Raw genomic sequence first — 24,862 nt, forward strand, 5'->3', positions numbered from 1 at the left:
TTTTATCTTTAGAAAGGTTATTTTAACTTCTTACAATACAGTGAAAATTTAATTTATGATTCATAAATTACTGTGACAGGATCCAGTGTGCCTGTTACCCTACGAGTACTTACCAGGAAGTTTTAGTTTAAAGCTTTTGCTACAGGAATGCTTCTAGCTTTGGCTGTACCATAGGCAACTGCTGCAAATTAGCACCATTCGCGAAGTAACGAGAACACCAAATCTTCCCAGCGCGTGAGGTAAAATGATATTCAAAAAGAAACAGTCTTTCAGTTTCTCCTTGTTTTTTCAGTTTGAAAATGTAGTGCGTCATACATACAGTTGGGAATACCACCAATCTTAAATTGCAGAATTATCCAGATTCAGGAAAGTACCTAAATTACACCAAATACTAAGGAGAATTTCTGCACATCTGCTTTGCCAGTATCTACAAACACGTGTACCAAAAAGATAGGAGATGGTCCTTTAAGCAAGAAAATATGCACACATATTCTGGAGCAGCAAGATAAATGTGGCTTAAATATGCCCCATCTCTATCAAACGTTGACATTACAAGCTCAACATTTTTTTGCAACCCTTTTGAGGAATTATTCTCAGGGAGAACTTTAACTGCCTCACCACTCATCCTGTGATACTGTTGGGATGTATTTTATCAAGCAATTGCAATGCAGTTAGTCTGCTGGGCTTTTAGTCTAATTTTTAAATTATCATCTAGCGTGTTTTAGAGAAGACCTTAATCTGTGACATACAAAAGCTTTTCAGAGCATGTAACAGTCTTAAGGGTAGTCCCTCCTTTGATAATCCCTTACCATTTTACAAAATGTGGGGATTTAATATTGCTTTAACTTCTTGTTCAAAAAACGCACAGTGCACTAAAACTTACAAATACCTGGAAAATTAATTTCTGACGTTGCATTTACAGTAGTTTTATTGAGTGCTTATATGTAGTTATCAGTGAAATGACCCTTCCTCCACCAGAAATAAAAATTAACCTTATTTTTAGGAGATGCTTGTTTTCTGACCTTTAAATAGTTCAACATGGCTGTGCCAAAATATTAACAAAACCACACAGAGATTCAAACAAACAGATGGAAGCAATGCCATCCCCAAAATACTAAATGATGTCATCGTGTTTCTCAGGAACTCTATTTGCAGCATTAAAATAAAATTCCAAGAAAACAACAGAGTTCTGATTTCCCTTTGAGAGACCCTGAGGCCCATCAGCCAGATAAATTCAGTCTGTTCTGTACTGTGATGGTCCCTAAAGCTGACAGTGAAACAACTTCAGGATGAGCAGAACTGCTTAAGAGCTTTTCATAACAAAAAAACAGGTTTCCCAAATAAACTGACATAAAATTTGAATTCCTTCATTTTTCAGAAAACATTATCTCCGTAATTACAAATATTGCTGAAATCATGTTTATTTGCTGTTTAAATCCTGCTCAGCTGATAGCCTCTAGATAATATAATGCTTTCAAAGTGCTGGTCTTCTGCTTTTTCTTTCACTCTCTGCTCCTCTAAGGTAGACACGAGTTTGTCCCTTTTTTCAACCACTTTCATCATCTCAGTAAAAATTTCATCTTCCTCATTCAGATCCATCTCATCTTTAAGGCTGTCTAAAAGATGACAAAACAAGAGGTTAAAATCTCGATTACTCAGCTGTTGTGTTGTGCATTTTAACTGTTGGTGTACAGGTTGAATTAATATTATAGTCAATGACAAATGAAGTCAATAGAAGTTATTCTTTTTCATGTTACACTTCAGGGAAAATTTCTCCTCCATTTTCCTGGCTATTTAAGGTTGGCCATTAAGGCTTCTAATGTCTCGAGTAGATCTTTTAGCAAAACTTGGACTGGAAGGGGTAGGAAGAGCACTACTTGTTTATAAAACCATTTAGGTTGAAGTTTAAATTTAGTTTATGCATGGTAAAAAGCCCAGCCATGAAATGTAGCACTTGTAAGAAAATGGAAATTGTTTTTTTCTGAAAAAGTATTGAAAACTGCTGTCACTTGGACTCCACGTGCTTAGAACAGAACAGGATATTTTGGGGTATTCAGTGCCGTGAAGCTCCCCTTCTCCCTGCATTCCTCCTTCCCATGTTCTCTTTTCTGATACCAAATGAAAGGACAAGCCCAAACTGTAATCCCAAGTACCTGAAAGCAATTCCAAAACACTGCAGTGACCAGTAATGCTACAGTGAACAGAAAAGCAGATAACGTGGTTAAAGACATCGCTTTCCACTGCAGCTCGCCATCGCGTTTAGCTGGGTGTTGCTGCCTGCAGAGCACAGTTAGTGGAATTACACGTGCGAGTGCTTCCGATCGCGTTCGGCGTAAAACTGGACAGGCTAGCTTAGCTGTCTTCACTAGAAGTCAGGCGAGAAGATCTCACAAGTCACATTTTGCTGGCTGAGCTGCACTCACAGAAGAGCACAGGAGGAAGAACCTCAGCACCGCTGGTCCTTTTTGGAGCAAGCAGGGACTCACATGGACGTGGTCTATCTCTGTTGGCTGGAGCATACTCTCCCCTCGGACTTACCATCAATGGCCATTTTCTCTCTCAGCTTTTGTTCCAGTCTGCTTTGGTGGTCCTCCAGTTCTAGCTCTTGGGCTCTAGGCACAATCAAAAGTATGTTAAAGAATAAGCTCTTTTCAATAAAGACATATATGTTAATATTATTTCAGCCAAGAGATTCTGTGTTCTGTTCATCCAGTATTTCATCCTCAGGGGTAGTCAAGGCTGAAGGCTTTGCCTGAGCATACACCGCCACAGCAACGCCACGCACCACTACCAGCTTCTGCATTACGGATCAGATTAAGCTCCCTCGTACATTTTGCGGTTAAGGCTTTAACCAGCTGGGCTTTGTTGGTGGCATCCACAACGTGATTCTGGGTAGAACTGAATGCTCCCGTACGCAGAGGGCCCTGCCAGGTCCTCTGCACAGGAACGGGCCCCAAGGCAAGGGAATTAACACGCATGAACACGTCCAGATATCGTCTTGTTCCCTGCAGTGATAAAAGTAGCCTGCTTTTGCTCTTCTAACTGTGCTTTGCAGACGGTGTGAGCGGGAAGCGTTTCTACCACAACCCCCAATGACAGTCGAACGAGAAAGAAGAGGTTTGGCCCCTGGCAGCATCAGCAGAGCTGGGGAGAAATAGGGGTGCAGCTGGAGCTAGTGGCTGGGCTGCAGCTCCCCACGCAGCACAGGGGGCTGGCTGAGGGATATCGAACTGATGAATGGCAATGAGCAGCCCACACTGGTGTGAAATCCAGGGGTTTAGATTATTGTGTAGGATGGGAATAATTGAACCACTGTGAGAGGGAAGGGTGAGGAGGGCTCAGCTGAAAAATCTGTGTTCACAACAGACTGTAGCTACTCTCGGTACATTTTTTCCACGACCGTCTCAAACAGCAGCATGTGGCGAGGTGTTCAGGTATATTCTAAGTACGTGCTTCCCCTCTCCCTCTCCGTCTTTAGTACTAATGCTTGCCTTTACTTACATAATCAGGAGCTCAGACTCATAACGCATCAATTTGTTCTTCTCCAGGACCAGCTCAAACCATTCATGTAGCATCTGAGTTTCATCCTTTGTGCCTGAATCTGTTTAAAACAGAAGACTGCAGTGTGCATTACCAGCCTTCCTTCCAATGCTCTTACTGCTTAAGTTCAGTTTAAAGAGCCCTCATTTGTAAGACTAGCCAAGTTCAAATGTAAGTTACAGACAGCAAAAAAACCTACATTAGTAATGTCTGAGTATAACAGGTAGAACATTCTTGTGTACACGTGGTTGAATGTTGTAGTTTATTGCAGTTAAAGATGCATTAGATTTAAAAACACCCTTGGTTTGGAATGTAAGGGTTTTTTTTTTTTTTCAAATAATCATATAGAGTTTATTTTTAGTGGGCACTTTCTCTTAGCTCTGCCTTTGATAACATAATATCTCTGTTGATACTGGACTCCAGCATCTCAACTATATGCGTAAGAGGATATCCCGTTAACACAGTCGGACCTCAGGATGTATATGCTGGCAGGTATCAACTTAGACCCTGCTTCCAATGGGCATCCGACACATAATCAAATCCTCTACAAACTTCTATTCATTTGCCACTGGCCGCTAAATCTGCATCTGCCTTGAATGACAGGAGAGGCCAGAGGGCTCACAGCTTGACTCTGCCTTGCTGAAGAGGAGGATGGATTTCTCTTTCCACCAGGTGAGGGCCTTTACTGCTCCCAGAACACTGTCTGTACAAAAATCTTTAGCAATGAAGAACCCCTGGATGTTCTCAAGTGGCAAGTCAGAGCACGTATGTATTTCTTTTCCTCACTGTCCTTATTAACATGCTCATAACTTCACATTTTCCATTCACTGTCTTCACAAAACAAAACCACCCCACCACCCTTTAGTGCAGAATAGCAGTGGCAATGGCGCTACAAGCACCCCCCACAACATCTGCTCCGCCCACTCGTCATCTGTTGGCACAAAGTAGTGAACACTTGTAGGAAGCAAGTATCTTGTACTACTCTAGGTTGAATGAACAACGTAGGTGACAATCTGACCCCTGCAGAAGCATAAAACCAACAGCCAGCCTGTGGCTTCTGTCTTAGCAGCACCCCCCACCCCCACCCCGGACTGGTGCTGCATGTTGGAGGCAGGCACAGCCGGACCTGGGACAAAGCAAAAGGAGGTGCCACCAGCAGGCAGGGGAGCACGGCGCTCTCCTCAATCCTTACATCATGCTGCTACATAACCAAGCATAAAATCCCCATAAACCAGCCTGGCTGTTTTCTGTGGCTGGTGATTTATGTGATTTCTCCTGCTTTAAGAGGATTGCACCTTTATTTCAGATGATTGAGAGAGATGAAATTTAAGGCCAAAGGTCTCTTGTTCAAGCTCCAGAGATGACAATTACAAGAGTATTGTTAAACCAAGTGGAGAGATAGCCAGTCCCGGACAGCTCAGCAGCGTTTTGGATGCCTTTCTGTTGTCATTTTGAAATATGCTTTGTTCTTGGCCCTCTTTCCTCTACTGCCTCAGCTACCCCTCACTTTAATGCCAAAGCCAGGATGTGACTCCACTCAAGAACAGCAGTTCAAAGCCCATCTCCTTCAGGCAGTAATGATCTCACCCAATGCAGCCCCTTCGCAATCTTCACGAGCAGGAGGAAAATGACTGGGTGTTGGGGATCGCCACCCCTTTGTGTGCCTTCACCAGGCACTGACATTCCAGAAAGCCCCGGTCACCTCCTGCCAGCACTGGAGGAATTACACAGGCCCCCACTCCAAGGGCAGGAGCCATGCTGGCTTGGGTGCAGTTCTGCGATTTCACATCAGGATTTGCCCCCCTGTCTAAAGTTACCATGAAACAGGAAGATAAAGCAGCAGAAGAGGGCAGAGCAATCTTGGTCTGATTTCTGCCCGATTCCATTAAAACTTGGCAGTAATGGATGTGTTCCCGTGGGATCTTCCAGGTCAGCGAGCAGTGATAAAAAAATGTCTTCTCAGAGTGACTGCTGGAGCAGATCTGGCTGGCACGTGCCAATGGGGGCTTCTCACAGACCCAACGCAGGGATGCAGCACTAGCATTCAGAGCCCTAGGTCTTTGTGTGCCACCGTCAGAAATTATCAGCAGAATTTGATCTGTTGTACTGTCAGTAAAAACACTGCAGTTGCAGGTGCGCGTGTCCTGCACACGCACAAAGGGTTACTATCCTCTTTTTGCTGTTTTCTCAGTTAGGCAAAAATATTCCTTTTTCCCCCTTCTTTATGCTTTAAAATCTTTATATCTCTAATAAAAGACTGTAAATTGTAGGTTGATTGAGGTAAGCAAAGAGTAATGCACTCTGCAAAAGCGCCACTCATTTTGGCAAAACCCTCAGTGTAAGCTGAAATAAAAATAGCCCTTATTTTTCCTCCTCCATCTCACAGAAGGGGCCCAGGTGTTCCCAGAGGCATTTTTTCCCTGAGCTTTTCAAATGCACTTTAATAATAATGTTAATAGTTATTTAAGTCTGATGGAGCGCTTTATACCTTCCAAGGGCAGAAGCAGCCACTGAAGTCTTTTGCCTAACGCGGTATGACAGATCTTTTAAAGGTTAGAGGGAAAACAACTTGTGAGCCACACCGGCTTTTTCTTACAGCATCGCTAAAGCAAAACTTTCCTCCTGGATTACCCAAGTCTCCTTTAATTTAGATCCCATTTGAAAGTCAGATATTCTTCTAATTACATCATAGCTATTTCTATGTTCGTCACTTCTGAGGGAATGACAGGCTGCAGGGGAGTATTTACTGAGCACCGTTCTCAAAACCTCAACCTCCTGTTCTCCAGAGCGATGCTACGCTGTCCCTCCACACCACGGTCACACAGTACAGGGGGCTCGGCCAGTCCGTGCCTTTTGAGGAGCAGCTGAACCTCACATTCCTAATTCCCAACGGTTTTCAACTGATTTCTTTTGACCCTGTTCAAAGTTCTGAGGAACCTTGAACACGCTCCTTATGAAATCAACAACTAGCTGCAACACATGTAGGTATTTGTTCACCTCCCAAAGCACAGAGAGATTTCTTAGTGTTCTCTCAACACGGATTTTCTTCTTTACCATAATTTTTCATGACTTGTTCAGTCAGCTGATCAGTTATGCTAATTTCAGTGGAAAACGTGTTTCAAGATTTTTATTTCTGTAATTTCTTGTAGGCAGAAGATCTCCATAATGTCAGTGGAAAACAAAGTGATGGTGCGTCAGTGATTCATTATTTGGTATTTCAAACCAGGATAAAGGGAATAATAGGCATGAAAAATTATTCATGGGACTGATATTATTTCATTTTTTCTAAATGCATGAATTGTTGTCACTACAATTAGAAGATCATCAAAGCCCCATTTTGCTCATCAGTCTTCACGGCAGTTGTTTCGCACCCACGCATGCTCTCTTCTAATTCGGTTGAGGAGCTAATGAATAACTCCCCCTAACAAAGGGCCCATTCATCCCGGGATTACAGAATTATTAGAGGAGAGTTGCGTAAATGTCACTGAAGACTAGTGTTTGCAGCCCTGTCTCTAAATTTGGTTATTCACAACCTTTGCAGCTCAATATTATTGCTGAACTGTGATCGTTTTCTAATTACCTTAATAATACCTATTAAATCACTCGAATTGCATAAGCACAGACCTGCTTGAATACCACTTAACCTAATAAACACTGGTCATTCATTAAACAATAGCGCTCATTATTTTTAAGAAGCTTGAACAGAATATTAAGCTCACCAATTCCCGCATCACTACATGTATGTTATCACAAGCAACAAAGCACCAACATTTTGTTTGGGGAACTTACAGCTTCATGCTTTCGCACCAGAGAGACAGTAACATCCTACGCTTCAGTATCTGCCCTATTTGTAACTGGCCACCTACACACAAACAATCAACAGCGAGAAAAAAAATCGTACTTTCACCTTAATGAGGGCAATCCAATTACTAAGGATGGGAAGGGAATGAGAAGCATCAATCTCTTGGCAGACAGCCTTCTTTAGGAAATGCGATTGTCAAAACAGCAAAAACAAGAGGTGGCTCTAGGCCATTTATCCTGGTACTCGGTGTCTATCCCAAGAACTAGAAGCGGCTTTCCTGCTATATTGTTGATGTTTCCAAAACACAACCACCCTGACACAACTCAGCAGTAAAGAAAAAAGGCAACACTCCAAATCCCCAAAGTCTTTTTAGCAGATTTTCTCACAGGTGGCAAGATGAAAAAAGGTTATCACCATTTGATAAAAGGTTGTGTTTTCATTTAAGAAAAAAGGTGCTAGCCTTGTAAATAACATTTGAAATAAGCTGGCTCTATCAATTAGAGGAAACTAGTTAATAAATATAGAAAAGTTGAGCAAAGGCTCTCTTGCTGAACTGATTAGTTCAGCATTAGAGTAGGGGTGATTAACTGCGAAGAAATATGGCATTAGGAAAGCCAGCATGTGCAGATTGTGCTGGGTTGCCTAGCGAAGACAACAGCAAGATCAGGTGACAAAACATAGCTGAGTTTTCAGTGTTGTGTAATTAATTGCCTGTCATGAAAGCACGAAGTTCAGCTTTCTAAAACAGAGGTAAAGACAGACACATTTGCAACCGGCTGGCAGCTCCCCAGAGTCCTTCCAGCACAGAACTGCAACCCCCTCTGAAGTCCCTTACGTGCAGGGGTCACACTCTCACCCCCATTTTGAGCCAGATGTCCTGTCCTTCTGCAGGAGGTCCCCGCAACTTCACACCGTGCGCACTGGGGAGCAGTGGCAAGGCCGGGCTGGCGGGTGGACACTGCAGTCCTGGGGGCTTCGGATTGCCGGTGCAGGCAAGGGAACACCTTACCTGAGCCTACCTTACCTGAACACCAAGCGGAGCCAGTATGACGTGCCCGTTGTCTTCTGCCCGCTGTGGGGAAAGCCGTGTGGCTTGGGTCTGTGTGCTGCTGTTGCCATAGCATGGCCACCAGTTACAATCATGTCCATGGCATTCCACACTCCACAAAAAATCACTGAGGACTCTGTTACTAGGCACAGGCTGCTCCTGGCCTGGTAACAGATATAACTACGGGAAGCCTCACTGGTTCTCTCCAGGAGATGAAATTAAGCCCAGAATGGAATTTTTACAAATGGGGGGGGGGGGGGGGGGGGGGGGGGAATGTAGATTTACATTCAATAGCAAGGTAAATAATTTCAAACCTGTGATAACCAACACAAAATATATAGGATTCAGCTTGAGCTAACAGTTTGAGGAAAAGGGTAAACAGTTATTTTTGTCCTTCCATTTATTGTTTCAATTCAGATTTTGCACCAAACGCTACTTCTATGACAATCATTAAAACCCCTCTGCTTTTAAAAAGGTTAAAAAAACCACCACCGAACAAACGCTGCTTCATTTACCTGATTCTCCTCTTAATTCTCTCTCCAATTTGACACCAAAAATCTCCAGAGCTCTTTGTCTTTCCTCCAATTCTTCTAGCTGGCGCTGGACTGCCTGCAAGATTGTAATAATGTAAAAGCTACAGACATAGCTTAAAAAGTCAAAGACAAAACATGGTCTCAGTGGTTAGAGAAAAGGTCTCAGAGGAGTCGGGGGATTTGCAAACTCACGGAGCGTCTTAGGCACCTAAGTTAGTAATTCCACTAGGTATCTATTCGCTCCTTTGTGGGGGTAAGGATCATAGGTACTAAGAGTACCTCAGTTTTTCTGAACTTTAGCTCTCCTGAGACGGTGATGTTTCTGCATCTCACAAGGTGTGTCCCTTGCACGTTCAGAGGCACATATTCTGAAGAGGGTACATGAATAAAGCTCATAGCAGTAGTGAGGGTTTACACCTAGAAAGCTTTGCTAGCTGTTTTTTTCCTCCACATGCTTTTGTTGTTTGTTTTGCTTTCATATTTCACAAGCTTTTGGTACAGGAGGGAAAGGGTCTGTTAGCTAAGAAGTGATAACCCAGTGGCACTTCATGAAGAACTTCCACGTTAAGCGGTCCATCCCTTTTAAGTAAGATTTTCAGAGGTGCCCTGTGGATAATAGGCATGAAACACCTTAAAAGGCCGAATGGTCAAAGACAGATGCTCAGTACTTCCCATTTCCAGCTGTGCTAGCGCATACTAAGCCAAGTCCTCCGCAGCAGCCTAACAAGCACGAAAGGCGGTTCAAGAAGTTTGGACTCGATTATTTCCACAAAGCAATAATAGAAGAGAAGGTGTGTATGCATCTGATTTTACCTTGAGATAATTTACAATTCTCAGATAAAAACTATAACATAGTTGCTCGCTCTTTGGATTTTTTTTCCCATGGGTTTTATTCTGTCATGGATTTTATAGTAACAGCTAGATTTTCTAAATTAGCATTTTCTAAATTAGCATCTTCTAAAATCCACTGTCTGGTTCAAACACAAAATTTCTCTCCTTTTCAGTAATACATTTTGCAAAAGCAGTGATATCTATAAAAATGGACACTTCAGATTCACATCTGAAAACCAACATACTTGTTTTCTTTTTTAATTTAATATTGGCACAGAAATAGAAACTGGAAGCTCCATCCAAAACTATCCACGTGCTGCAGTAACACAACAGAAGATGATGGACAACCCTGCCTTCAAAACGCCTGCTCTCCCCCTACCATGTCTTAATTACCATTACAACCCGAGTTAATGAGATTAAGCCTAGCTCAGGTTTCTCTGCCCTGTGCTGCAATACAGACATAGGCAGAAAATGCTGATGGTCACCTAAGCCATTAAGTTTTGTGTGTGTGTGTATATGCATATAGATACGTGTGGTAAATGAAACGGATAAATCTGAAAATTTTGACACCTGAGAGAACACAGTCTGAGATCAATTTGTGCAGAAGTGCATTCCCAAACCTTTGAACTGTAATTGAAAAAGAAAAAAAAGCAGACTCCAAAGCTTCCCCAGCATTTTCTGAAGAGCAGGGCCTGTACAAAGCGAAGTGACCGAGCATCATTAAGAAAGAAAACAGTTCGCTTTCACTGTTATGGCAGGGGGAGAACTAAAACCATCACAGTGGTTTTGTCCCCTTCCATAGCACACGGGGTAAAGCTGAGTTTCTTACATTCTCAGGGGCTGACGTTTTTTCCCCTTTCTATCTTTCCCTCTTCCGTCTGTTCTTGTTGCCAGTCACTATTCCCTCTTGCTCTTCACAGCTACAAAATTACGATGGTCTGTGGCACACGTCGATTTGTCACATACAGAGATGCAAGGCCCTGCCACATACATCTTCCTGCTCCTGGTTTGGGGGTGTTTCAGCACGGAAGGTGGTGAGCCCAGCGAGGGGAGGAGCAGGTTCCACACTGGGTACCCCCCATCTTCTCTAGTCACACCTCGGGAGACAAATGGGACAGCTGCAAGCTACATTTTCACCTGTGCTTTGTGAAGCCTCTTCAGCTCCTCTTGTTTAATCAATTGCTTTGTCTCCTTCTCCAGCTTCCTTCTCCTTCTGAGAGCCCTTTTTGCCTGCAAAAGGGAGAGAGAGTAAAAAAGGCAATCAAAGCATAAGTATGCCATTACAGGTTTCCTCAAACCTTCGCCAGAATCACAGAACTGCTGAGGTTGGGAGAGACCTCTGGAGATGGTCTAACCCGATGCCCTTGCGCAGAGGGAGGTGCCTGGGGCAACCTAACTGAAATTAAAATATTCACGTTGGAATATTTTCATGCATTTGCCTACACTGACTTCAAATCACTACAAGCTGTTATTACAACCCTAAGCAAGTGTGAACTGTGTCTACCAGTAAAAAATGTCCGAATCACAAAGTTGACTATATACAACATACACGACTTCTGCAGACATCACTGTGACCAGGGAAGAAGCCAGGTGCAGGTGGGGGGAAGCACCAGTTTAAGGAAAATTGACCCATTTCTATTACTCTAGCTGCCAGGTAGTAAAATGCACTTTGGTTCGCTTTAACACATTAAGAGGGACATATGTGAAAGAAACAGCCATCACAGGACACTACCTGAAGCCCTCTGAAACCTGCCCCAGTGCCATTCCTCCGCTGCATTACAGAGGGGTTTTGCCTTCCCTGGGGCTCTGGTCACTGCTGCCAGGAAAGCAGGGCGACACGAGCTGCAGGGCTGGGGAGGGAATTGCCTGCACCTGCTCTGTCTTGCCCTTGACCCAACATATGCTTCAAGGCTCTAGTTTTCCAATTTTGGAGGAGACAGAATATATGAGCACTGTAGACAAGACAATGAAAAAACAAACAAGCCAGGAAGCTGCTAAAATTTTTCCCACAAATGTTGCCAGAGACAAACGGTGGTACTGGCCAAACAGCATCGGGCATGAAAAGGGGTGTTAGGAGGCAGCTGAGAGGACTAAGCTGAGTGGGGAACACACGTCAAAACTGAGTCCCTGCAAATGCTCGCGTGTGACAGCTTCTCATTCACCCCGTTCCTGGCAGCTGCCCCGGCAGCGCTGCCTTCCCCACTGCATCGTCCTGCCCGTCCCTGCCGCTGCCTGAACTGTGGAGAGTTGCTTCTGTCCACTTTTCTCCCATGTCTCCCTTATTTTCTCTATTTGTTTAAACTTCATTTAATTCACCATAATATTATCTTACTATAGATTGTCTTTCCCATAACAGGAAGGATGAAAGATGAGTTCTGACATCTCAGTACATCCTGCCTTGGAGCCACTGGCGGGACATGCTGCCACACATCGGCGCGCTTCTGCCTCGTGGCACTTCAGTTCTCTGGAGCTGTGCAACTGGGTTTCCACTCAAAGCCCCACTTAGCTTTCAGCTGGGCTGTTTTTTCAGTGTGCTGGGCAGCTTCTTGCTTTGCTTTCCTCCTCAAAGGCAACAAATGAAAAGGCCACCTCGTACTATTAATTCCACTTCCTGATATTCTACCCAAGAAAGAGAAACACATTTCTGAGGAGCCATTCGGGCAATAAAAGCTCTGTTTCTCCACATCAGAGCTGGGTATCAAGTGTTCACTGGTGCTGTAACCCCACCGCTCCTGCTGGCCACCGGCACCGAGCTTGGCCCCAGGGACCCCAGTATGCAGCAGCTCTTTGGGCATATAGGGTCTGGTTGCAAGCTGGTGGTTCACGCAGTCGTGCTGGTTGAGATAAACACAGCGTTTTCCAGGCAACCTGCCTGCACTGCCTCTCAAATGAAGTTGTATTTCCCCAAGAGAAATCTGCATCTGTTTGGTTTAATTTTTTCAATAGTTTGCTTGTTGGGCTACATATTAAGGCCACTTAAGAATGCAGCTTCAGAGCGGTCTCAGAGAAACATGTCTGTTTGTCAAATTAAGACCTCCTCTGTCAGTGCTGGTGTAACCTGGGGGAATTAAAGATCCAAGGAGGAAAAAAGAAATTTTAATGTTCATCTATCTTAAAGAGTTTTAATGTATTTTCTCTCTGTGACATGTACCCGCCACTGGTACACCATCACAGGTACACCGTTCCAATCTCCACTTTGAGAAGCTGCTGTGTATTTCAGATCAAAATCACACGGTGAATCTTAAATACAGTCCAACTGAGGAAATATCTTTCTGTCTCCAAGTCAAGATTACCTTGTGCGTTAATGAAGGCTTGGATTCAAATTCATCATCGGAGGAAGAAGTAGAATACTTGCTAGCTTGTTTTTTGACAGGTAGGTGTTCACATCCTAAAGTGCAGGAACAAAATAGTCAGTGAAGCAAGAAATACTGTTCTTTAACTTACACAGACGCTTTGCACCTGCCCTGAGTTCTAATCAGCAGCACCTACAGCAATTTGGAAATGCAGCTGACAGCATTAATTAAATTTTTGATCCCTGTCAAAAACTCTGTCTGGGTGTATTTGATTCTTTTCAGGTATATTACAGGCAAATAAACTAATTCCTTGAGCACCCTCCATGTAGCATGCTGTTCGGAACGCAGTCAGCGTTCATTAAAACGTATATCTGAAGTTGGCTATGTTACCTAAATGATTGTATAAGGCTCACTATACAGTGTAATTGAATGCAAAAAGTCTGAGCCAGCTCTTAAACAAATTACCCTTATGTGGCTTGTAGCATCTGGCACCCATTTTTACTACATGACATCTGCTCAGTGTAAAATAGTTGGCGTCAGAATGTCTGGTCATATAAAAAAATCGCAAATGTAATCAGAAGCAAATGGACTAAGAGAACAAGGCTTTATCACAGAGCCTCATGCAACATAAATATTTCATTAATTATGTCTAAACAAACGTCACTTATTTTTCTGCTTTAGGAATATTATCACATCATTGAACTGTTGATTAAAATGCCATAATAAGTCAGGAAAATCCATACATCACAACAATGCGCTCCATAAGGAAAACTCCGAGGCTGCCTTTGGAAGAAGCATGCTTTCAGAATTACAAATTAAATTACATTTAATTGCAGCAATTTTATCATGCCTGTTTTTCCAGCATCTTGTTTCAACTGGGTGTAAATATTTGAATTTCTTCTTAATTTGTCTAATTCATAGCTTCATTTTCTTTATTTCAGAAAATAAAACTGCTTTTGGAACATCTGTCTCTGCGCTTCAACCTGCTACAGGGTTAATGATTAACAGCTGGGCCACATCTTGGAAACGTACATTATTTAAAGCTAACAGGGCCTTTTTTCTTTCTATCTGTGAGGTAACAGTTGCCTATGTGCGAGTTGTATTCAGATTAAAATCACTTTCCACTCTCCCAGTGTAAATGTTTTTTCTTTGCCTTGTCCTGGATCCCAGTGCAGCAGCAGGACTCCTGTCTCGAGGCGTAATATGAAATCAGGATCCGTGAAACATTCATCCCAGCTGGTAAAGCAATTGAAGGAAATCAAGGTAATTCGAGGCAGAATTTCTGATTTTTGTCAGTGGTTTCAGTTTTAGCAGCACCCAATCCTTGTGTCAACGAAGGTGCCAGCTCAGAGGGTCCAGTGGAACAGACTTGGGTCCTGCTCTTTGTTGCGTGCCAGGTCCTTGGGCAGCAGGAGGGGCAGGAGCCCTGGCAGAAATGCCAGCTGGGGCTCCAGCCCCCGGCTGACTTCCCTGCCCTAGACCTGCCCACCCCACCGCAGGGCGCTTGGGTGCAGCTCCTGCTTGCTGACCTGCTGGGGGCTCTGGTGGCTCATGATTGCTGGGGTCGCGCCAGCCCCCAGCGCTGCCCCCCGCTCTGCAGAGAAGAGAGCAAAGCCATCCACACCCTGTCTCTGCCCCCAGCAGGGGCAGTCGCCACAAAGCCCCTCCTGGTGCACAAGAGGGAGGAAAGCACAGGGGTATCACTCTTTCTTTTGAGAACTAAACTCACCTACCTCGCTTTTCCCTGTGCAGCCACAAGTTTGCAGTAACTACCTTGCAGTCAGGCCTCTGGTGAAATCGATTCCATAACACGCAAGCGGCAAACTCTACAGCCCAGCAGGGCTGCAAACACCAGCAATTACACGCTCCCTTTCTTCTGTCAGCTGTGGGGATAAGCGACGGCTTCCCTGTGTCCTCCTCTTCGAGCAATATCAATAATTAAAAAAGCGTTACAAGGTCTAGAGGCAAAGCAGGCTGCTGTAGCACAGGGACACCTGCCTCCTCCTCGGCACTGGGACTCGGGAGCTGTACGTATGCCTTTCTGGGACAGAGAGGGGGTCTATGACTTCCCCAAGGACTTCCAAGAGCCACCTCGTGAGCACTAGGAAGCCAATACCCATGCACAGAACAGAGTCAGAACATCCACAATGCTTGAAAAAGTTCAGGGAACCGCAAGGTTGAAACATGGAAGACGACAGATTACTGCACGAATGGCTAGACCAGAGCTGTGGGTTCGTTCTTTCTTAACGGACTTTGCATTACCTATATTCAATAATTACAATAGTTTAATAATTCCTCTTTGGCTTGCACAGCAGAGGAATGCCACACATGTGGAACCAGCATGTTTTTTCAAAATATTTAAAATACAGTATTATTCAAACCTAACAAAACCTTCCTGTTTTGGTAGGAACACAACATACTCGTTGTTGTAATACACCTAGTTAAAAGCAAGTTGGCTTAGCTGATGGGTGATGACTAGGTATAGGCTCAGAAAAAGCCTCCTGTTTGAGACCACAGCGTGACAACGCGAGTAGCAACTCCCCATGGCTTCAGTGCAGCCCCCAGCATCCTCTGGCTCAGTGGGGACGCCTGGTCTTGCACGTTGTGAAATAAAGGATGCTCCCAGAATCCGATCCAAAGTTCGGGAATGAAAGTGGGAGTTATTCTATCAGTTTCAATGAGCATCAGGTCAAATCTCATATACGCTGTCTATCTTCCTCATCGTCTGCAGCCCTTCTGAAGCGGAAGGGATACAAAAGGGATCTGGCAGCTCACTGGGAACGTTTCAGTGACCTCACATTTCACATGCAGTTTGTTATTTTAATGCTGCAGCACAGCAGCAATTCTGGGGTTACAATTTAGTAAGGTAAGAAACAAATAGGTGTGACAGTAAAATTCAATAGGTTTTAGAGTTAGATTACTGACTTTCTGCAGTGAGAAGATGGATCGTGGAGAAAGACAGGTGGGTGCATCTCATACCTCATATTTTATACCCAAAACTGTGCTTCTCTCAATTCTTTCTGAGTGCTCAGGTTACTCAGATTGCTCTTTGCCTGACAGCAGTATTCCTTAGTCTTGTCTGCAATTTTAATGCTAACCTTGTTCTTGCAAGCAAACATGAAAGTTGATGCTTTGTAATTACTACCTCGACTCACAGGTAGGTCAGAACAGGTCAATAAGGTGCAATCTCCTCTCAAATAAAAGAGCAAGGGGAGTTAACGACACCACAAAGCTCCCAAAAGTATGTCTACAGTTCAGTCCCCGCAGCGGCAGACACCTGCTGAGAAAGCACCAACACAAAGCAAAGCTTCTTTCTAGCGCAACCGTGTTGCTTCAGACTCCTCGCTCCTCATTGAAAGGGTAGCAAGTGTGCTCTGCGCTGCAGCGTTCGGTGCTCGTCCTTCCGCTTCCCTGCTGTACCGCCCCTCCCACACCACACTCAGTGTCACAGCAGCAGCTGCTCTGCACAGCATCTCGCTCTGCCCCACCGCTCCTTCCACTGCGGCAAGTACGTTTTCCTGCCCCAACTCATCGGAACAGCAGCAATCCCAGACCAAACTTGGGTCCAGCAAGCTGCACTCTGCTTGCAAGTCCGCTTTGCTCCTTTAAACCAGAAGCAACTGTTAAACCTTAACCAAAAAATATATTTATTAAGTCTTCCTATGTAGAAAGTAACTATAAATTAAATGTAACATACAACAGATACGTGTTTGCATGATCACACCTGGGCCTTTTAAGTGAGAAGTGCTATTATGCAATAATAACAACAATTTAATAATTATAAAAATATTTCCACTCAGGTGCTCACCTGTGGAGGGATAACATAGCCTGTCTTCTGGAGAATGGTCCTTCATGAAAGGCGGAGATGACACAAAGGAATTCTCTTCTTTTTCACAAACTTTGTTTCTCAGTCTATTAAAGAGCGACCCAGAACTACCCTTCTGTGCAGAGTCATCCAGATTGTCCTTGGAGGTGTTCTTGGGCTCTGAAGATGAAAGAAGGAGGTTCTTTTCATTACAGATAAATATGTCATCCATGGGAGACCCTGGAGGAGACTCTTTAAAGGTAAACTTCTCCAGGAGTCCTGGGACATCCTCCACCCTAGTGCAAGGTGATTTCTGAGGTACACTGGTTGTCTTGGAAGGCCTAGTGTGAGGACTGTAGACTGGGAAGGATACCGGCTCGCTGTAGTCCCTTGGAGACCTCTCTTCATTGCTGACAGAAAAAATAGCTGGATTTGAGACAGGGCTTCCATTTCCTAAATACGCCTCTGTCCGCTCTGCTGCTTTAAGCTCCCGTGGCTGAGTGTTATCCGATCTGTTATTGTTACTGTTCCTTTGGATGAGGGAATAGCCAGGAGTGCTGTGAAAGCTGAAGAAAGCTTGTTCTGAAGGGGTTTTGACTTTGCAGTCCAAGTCCTGCTTTAGTCCTTCTGGAGATGAGGTTAGAGGCTCCAAAATGGACCTTCTAATTGCGTTGGCTATGAGCCGCAGTGGTGATTTCGGCTGGCCAGCTGCACGCTCCCTGACAACTGCATCTGGACTCCTCAGAGCATCTTTTGTGTCAATTGGAAAAGATGGTGAAGCATCGTCTGCAGGATAACCAGATAGTTTGAACACATCTCTTCTCCAGTCAGCATCCTTCTTCCCTGAAACCCACAGCGCTCCTTTATTTCCATGCTCCGGACAGGTTCCACCTAAGTCCGTCCTGTCGGAACCATATGACAAGGGTTGCTGTTGAATACAAAGCACCAGCCTCTTTTTTGCCTCTTTTAGTTCTTGTTCAAGCTTTTCTTCTGGGTGCCTTGTATTTTTGCCATCTTTCTCTTTCAAATCCAGAGATGATAGTGCTTTTGTCTTCCTATTAAAATCTCCCGGTTCAGAGGTGTATTTCCAGGTCTTTCCCTTCCAGCCCTGGGCTGTGTATGTCCCAGTGTCACTATCTGTATCTTCGGGCTCAGAAAAATCAGCAGCCAGTGTCCCATTCCCAGGAGGGGCCTGTGGAGAACTTCTGGTGCTGCTCTGAAAAGGACGATGGGGCACATAGAGATGGATGTCTTCAGGCATCTCTCTGGCTTTTTCTTTTCTTTTAAATACTGGGCTGTAGGGTTTGAAATGTCCTTTTGTAACTCCTGCTGGTTTCTTGTAAGAAGTCAGCTGTAAAGTGTGTGAAAAAAAAGATTAGTTTGGGGGTTAGAAAAATACAGTTTAGTGTATCTTTTATTTCATGATATTTTAATTTTAATCTTAATACCAATAAACATAATATTTAATTTATATACACATCTATACCCACATATATATGTAGATGATAATACAATAAGAAAAGCTCTTCTTTTTAAAGGGCTAATATTTCTCTAGGAGAGGATATCTAATACTACGGGAAATTTTAATAGTCTAAAAATAATGTTATTCATTATAAGAGTTTGTCATATACTTATGAATTGCCTTTAGTATTTGCTTTAGAAAGAAACAGTCCTGTCTAGAGGAAAATAGAAGCAGATCTGCCCTGTCCTCCCTAGTGCATTCCAGTTGCATCACCTTAGAGTTTCCAGCAAGCATAAGAGACTGTCATCCATCCTCTCCAACTGCTTTTACAGTATTCCGCGCTTACGCAGCGCAGATAGGAATGAAGTGACCCAGAAAGGATTGTAAATACATGTAGTTTTGAACAATTCAATTAGTTCTCTCATGATTATTTTTCTTGTGGTGAAGGTTTTAAATTCATTACTCTAGCCACCAAAGTCTTCTGCTGAAGATGGTTACACATTATCTCGCCAGCAGACTAAAACTAGAGGTTTTTTTCCTTCTTAGCGCTGAGGACAAAATGCCTCCCTTTTATGACGTAACGCACGGCGTGAAGATTTGGCTCCCGTTTCCATTTATGGAATATTCCATATTCCCAAATTCACACGGGTGAATACATTAATCTGACTTCTCATTTCCCAGAAGCATGAGAAGTAAGCCAATAGTGATTACACCCTGTTTCACAGTTGTATTTGATGACTAAAATTAACGGCCAAGATCTCAGAAAAATACAAGAAACACCGATAAACAAATAAACACCTTCTTAAGCCTCTCTCTTTGGAGTCAGAAGGCGGCCACCAAGCACTGCTGATAGAGTGTGAGCTGCACGGAGTCACCTCTCCTCGCGCAGAGCATGGCCAGGCAGCATTGTGCAGCTCTGCTCCCCTGGGACGCTCCCTTCCTGGACCTATTGTCCTGGACCGGATTTTGACTACCACCGTGGACATGGAAGATTTTTTTTTAACAAAGACCCTGAGGTCAAGCAATTTTAATCACGTTTAACCCAAGGGTGAGGACAACGGGCTAGGACATGGAGGACCTGGGCTGGTCCCCACTCCACCCGCCTCCAAGTCCAGGGGATGTGCTGCCGTTTGCTCAGGACTGTTGGTCACGGCTCCTGCTGCAGCAGGCCCACCCTTCCTCAGCCTTTCAAAAAAAAAAAAAAGGCAGAAAATACAGTGAAAATTCTAGGTCCTGAAGGAAGCTGAAGATGCTCCTGAGCTGTGGAGCCAAGGGCCTGCTGCAAATTAAGAAGCCTTCTGCCCACTGGGCAGAAGTGGCAAACATTAGACATGGGCATACCCACGTCTGAGGGCTGCAACAGCCTGAAATCCCCCGTCTCCTATAGCCGGTTTCCTACAGCTGGCACTATGCGAGCCCTTAGCTCGGCTCCCAGATGTGCTTCCAAAGCCAGTGCTGGCACTGGCCTCTCACCCAGTGATGCACAGTGATCAAGTGGCATTTAAGCCACTCACATGTGATACTCTCTCACCCCACTGCTGCTGACACATGGCCGTGCCCAACACGCCCCACATTTCCATCCAAGCCTACCACCACGTAGGGAGACCAGCAGCCAGCCTGGGAGCACCAGGTGGGAGAGTTTTGGGGGATTTCCTCTCCTTTGGACAGGAACTGTGGCACTAAGGCAATCCCAGCGACAGCAAAGCCCCGTGCTGCCAGGGAAGGGCAGAGCGGTGGTGCCTACACGTTGACTGATGTGACAGATCAGTGCCCAACTCTCAGTGTGACCAAGGTCCGAGTCCCACAGTTAACGTGTCTTAGCTTCATGATTTGGGAACAGTTGTATCAATCAGAGCAAAGCGTCTTCCCTATGTAACGCACAGACATAACCCCAAATTCCGCGGGTTACTGTGAGGACCAGAACGATTCGCAAGGGCAGAGAATGCTCAGACAGCCTGCTGAGAGCAGGCAGGCCCACTCCTCGCGCTCTGCTTCATACCGGTGTTTGGGAGAGCGCCGCTCCGGGGCCGCCTGCACAGCTGGCGGCACCGTCCTTCCAGTGCAGCCCAGGCTTCCTGCTGGACAGTAGAGGGAAACCTGCCACAGACACACAATTTTGCCGTCACGTTTGTATCGTTTTTATCTCAAATAAAGTTTGCAATTCAAGAACGAGAGTAGAAAGTTCAACAGTCATCTGGATACAGTTGTACCTGAAGAGCTGACCTACAGTAATGAGGTTTATGGCCTCACTCATGTGTGTGCACGCTGTGCCAAACAGATGTTGACATTTTCAGCGGTGGACCTGAACTGCTTCCACTTTTTGGCTGGACGTCAGCAAGCAGCTTTTGAGTTCCAGGAAACTTTCTGGAAAACCAGCCCTCTTCAGAGGACTTTCAGGCCTTAAAAGCAGAGGCAGTCAAAACGACCAACGACTTTTGCAGCTTTGAGTAGTTCCGAGAAATGAAGAAATTGGATGTGTTCTGAGAGGGCTGTCCATCAGAGCCGGGAAGAAATGAGAAACGCAACCACCTGCAGGCAAGTAAGGACAGAAATGATCCTGTGGTTTCCGAAGCCAGGCCAACGGGCAGCACGCTGGGGGCTCCCCTAGGACCAGGCAAGGGAGCAAACCACCAAAAGCCCTGAAGCCAAACCAGCACACGCTGACCGAGACCTGCTGGAAGGAAAAGCAGGGCAGTAAGTTGCACCTGAAGGGAACCAGGAGAGCTCGCCAATATTTGCGCCTGGGGGAATTTTACATAATAATCAATCTTCAGACAGAAGTATCCCTGAGATATTACCACGTCAAGCATATTTGTAGCTGATTTATTAACTCCCCAAACCTAATTATTAGTTTTGAAACCCTCAAAGGTTCCCAAAGCAAACTTCAGTCCTCCTTACGGATTGAAAGCTGCAGGAGGACAAAAGCAACACACCGGAGAGGACAGTTCCTGCACATGGACTTCGGCAAAGGCGAGCTGGGGAGAGAGGTCAGCTTTCCTTTCCTCCCAGTGTCTCACCTGCTTGGTCCCAGTTTGTTACATTTGGGCAAGAATGGAGGGAAATGATATGCTGGAATTCATTACGGAGCTCCCACAGGGACTAGCAAGCAGGGGCTGACCTTTATATTCTCTGAAGTGAATTGAGCCGTGAGAAAACATGAGAATCCGGAATCGGGATAAAAAAAATTGCACCATCACCTGTTTAAGTGAGACAGGGGTTTTTAGCCTGATTCGCTAAACCCTTAAGTCTCCTGACAGAGGCAAATGCCATGGCTCAGCACAGCGAGAGGAAATGCAACCACTGCAGCAGCAACAGCCGTAACACCAGTGAAGGCGTCAACCACCCAGCCCATGGGGAGGGCGACGTCCCAGGACAGCTATCACAGGCATTAGCTCACAAGCACAAGGCCTGCACGAGCAAGAACATCACTTCGTGCAAATCCTGGCTTGCCATCTTGCGGGGAGTAATGGATTTATTCCCACCAAGGTGCAGAACCCGTATTTGCAGCTTCACATTCAAAATGGGATTTAAAAAGAAAAAAAAAGTAGTTCTCTAGGGCGCTATAATGATGTGCTTGGCCCAAAAGCCACTTCATCTGACCAAGATAAATCAAGAGCATGGCGTTCCTCATGGCCGTGCCACAGGGATTAAAGATTTTGAAGGGGAATATCCTGCTCTGAGCCTTTCCGCTATATAACCACGACACTGATTTCCTCTCCTTGGCTACATACCTCGTGCTGTTTATGAAACATGTGTGTTTTGGGAAATAAGTCTGAGGCCCAAAAGCCACTTCATCTGACCAAGATAAATCAAGAGCATGGCGTTCCTCATGGCCGTGCCACAGGGATTAAAGATTTTGAAGGGGAATATCCTGCTCTGAGCCTTTCCGCTATATAACCACGACACTGATTTCCTCTCCTTGGCTACATACCTCGTGCTGTTTATGAAACATGTGTGTTTTGGGAAATAAGTCTGAGAAGGAAACGGATTTTTCTTTCATGTGACTGATGATCATATGAATTCTTGTAACCAAATATTAAGTGGATTAAATATAGAAACTAAGATTTACAGCGCTCCTCCAGAGAGTAAAAAATGCCTTTCTTCTGTTCCCAGCACAGGCTGAGTGTGCTTGACACCTCGTTTGAGCAGCACCCGAGCTTCGGGCAAATCCGTGCAGAGCATCGCTGCCCTCTCAAAGGCTTTTAGCTCCCTCTAGAGCCCTTCGCAGGCACACGGAGGATTTTCATAAAACGAGGGGAAAATTGGCAAACGATCAAGTAATGCACTTGATGAGAAGATGAAAAACAGTCAAAATTAAGAGTGACCTCAGGTCTTCTCTTCTTTGCTCTCACAGTCTTCACCGCCCCCCCCACCCCCCACCCCCCGGAATGAGCATCACCCACCCCCCCCACCCCGGAATGAGCATCATTTTTGTTTGATCTTTTAAAAACTGAGAAGAATTAAGGCAAGATTTTAAACCCAATCCTTTGATGGAGCCAACACCTGGTCATAAAACAACGCTCAAACTCTGCACACTGCTCAGAGACAGCCCCGAGGCCAACAGATGCTGCGGGACTTTGAGGGCCTCCTGCTCTGCCTCCCCACCCCAGGTACAGGACAGCCTTCCCCCAGGTGGGACATCCTGCACGGCTGCTCCCGTGAGGCTTCTCGGAGCACAGCAAGCCCCCATGCCTTGGAGGAGCGGTGAGTCCCAGGGAATGCAGTGCCACTGCGGCCCATCTGTCTGTCCATCTGTCTGTCCATCTGCCACAACTGCCGCTCTGGGACAGCCCATCACAGAGGACGGTTTGCTGAAGTCAAGCTTGGTAGGAGCATCCTCTCAGGACCGTGGACTATCCCTGTGCATCCTCTGCTACCATTTACTGCATTATCCCAGCTGTGTGGCACTGGGGGCCTCCGAGGGCCCACAGGGTCAGCAATGACAGCACTCACGGTAAAGACTTGGAGGCAAGCCCAGTGCCAGGAAGAAGAGATGAAGCTTTTTTGAACCATAAAAATTCATCCTGTAGTGAGTACTTGCAAATAATCTTGAAGCTCGCCTGTGCATTCAAACCAAGCAAGACAAGACACCTCAGCTTGAACACTGGTCCCATAATGGGCACAGGCCCCTACTTGTTTTGGCAGCAGAGCCCTTAATTTCTCTGAAGGCAACTGGGCCTCTGAGCAGCAGCAGAGGGCAGCTAAGGGCAGGGTTAAAGAGTGGCTGTCACCTCCAGTCCCCAAACCCCACCGCCTCCAGGCCCAGAAACCCTGGCACTCCGTCACCTGCACAAATCCCTTCCTTCTGCTGCTTTTAAAACTCATGTTTTATTCTTAAGGCTGTCAGCACCCCAGCCTAAGAGATACGACTGCATTTCTAACCAGTTTTGGGGAGGGGTTGGGATGCTGGTAAGCTCTTCCAGCTCCCATAACGGTACGATCAATCCCAGCAGGTACCTGTGAGTCTCCCGCAAGTGGGGACTGGGCAGGTGCAGGACGTGCTGTGGAGGGGCTGCGCCAAGGCGGGTGGGCAGCCTTGCTCTGAGCAGCAGAGGTGTGACTGAGAGGAGCTGGCCTAATTTAGGACCACAGCCCAGGAGGAAGATCACCTAGACGAAGCCCTGGCTGTGAGGAATGACTGCGCTCTGCGTTGGAAGTGAACTGAGCACAGGTCCAATCACTGTCGTAACCACTGCACCCCCGTGCGATGCGCACGGGGCCACGATGGCCAGCCCAAACCGAGGGAAGCTGCTAGAGGACGAGCGCCCCAACGCTCATTTCCATCAGCTCACCGCTTGGGATGGCTGTTAGTACTCCCTCCCTTTCAGTAACTCAAACATCGCCTGCTTTTTTCCAGCAAAAAAGAGGTGATAGAGCACCTGTAGATAAGTTTAAATAGGCACCTCCAGGAGCGTTTCTAATACATGATATTCAAAATTTTAGACCCAGTGTCACACCTAATCAAAAGCTCTCAGTGCAGGCCCGGCTAGAGACAGAAGATGTGGCTCTGGGATAGGGGTGCATTTTCTTGGCTGGAGAATTAGTGCAGACACAAGTTGCGAGTGGGTGCAATGACACAGGGAACAGTCACACAGAAAGGGAACTTGATCTTTTGAGGACAAGAAAATGGAAAACAAATATTTGGTGCATTTTAGATGTCTGCTTTCTCATCAAGTGACTCACAAATAGAAAACTTTTAAAGGAAAGAAGGAGAAACAGACACCTAAGAAACAGGAAAACGTAAGACAGCACAAATGGAAGACACAACCGTTCCTCATGCTTTACTCACTCGTCTGGAGTTTTCTCCTCCAATTCTGGCACTTACTGAACGCCGTGGAGTGAACACTGTTGGCTCTCTGTAGCGCTGAACAGAAACGACACATGGTCAGCAGCAAAACCAGAGGATGAAAACAGAGAAAGAGGGGAAAGAAATGGGAGTTTTAAAAAGCCCCTACAAATGGTTTCCTATGCCGTCTGCCCGCCATCCCCGTGCTGCTCCTGCGGCGGGGCCGGGAGGGAGCAGCGCGCACCCGCCGCCCGCCCCAGCG

General features: G+C 45.5%; 1 protein-coding gene across 1 annotated transcript; it reads right to left on the reverse strand.

Moving 5' to 3' along the window:
• Positions 1-1,431: 1,431 nt before the first annotated feature.
• Positions 1,432-18,113, reverse strand: MICALCL (MICAL C-terminal like). Its single transcript, XM_010141733.1, has 7 exons — positions 16,856-18,113; positions 13,048-13,142; positions 10,892-10,984; positions 8,906-8,999; positions 3,502-3,601; positions 2,539-2,612; positions 1,432-1,616 (listed from the first exon to the last, which is right to left on the reverse strand). The coding sequence occupies exons 1-7, from the start codon at positions 18,111-18,113 to the stop codon at positions 1,432-1,434; spliced, it is 1,899 nt and encodes a 632-aa protein (XP_010140035.1).
• Between the last annotated feature and the right edge of the window lie 6,749 nt (positions 18,114-24,862).

Source organism: Buceros rhinoceros, unplaced genomic scaffold, assembly GCF_000710305.1.
Source record: "Buceros rhinoceros silvestris isolate BGI_N320 unplaced genomic scaffold, ASM71030v1 scaffold15720, whole genome shotgun sequence".
Lineage (NCBI taxonomy): Eukaryota > Metazoa > Chordata > Aves > Bucerotiformes > Bucerotidae > Buceros > Buceros rhinoceros.

What these genes read in the sequence shown, in the direction of transcription:
- MICALCL (XM_010141733.1), bottom strand. Translation starts at nt 18,113, where the DNA reads ATGCCTGAAGACATCCATCTCTATGTGCCCCATCGTCCTTTTCAGAGC. An exon ending in AGCCTTCATTAACGCACAAG is followed by an intron (nt 10,985 to 13,047) that starts GTAATCTTGACT and finishes TCCCTTTTGCAG; the next exon opens with GCAAAAAGGGCTCTCAGAAG. An exon ending in AGAGAAAATGGCCATTGATG is followed by an intron (nt 1,617 to 2,538) that starts GTAAGTCCGAGG and finishes GTCATCTTTTAG; the next exon opens with ACAGCCTTAAAGATGAGATG.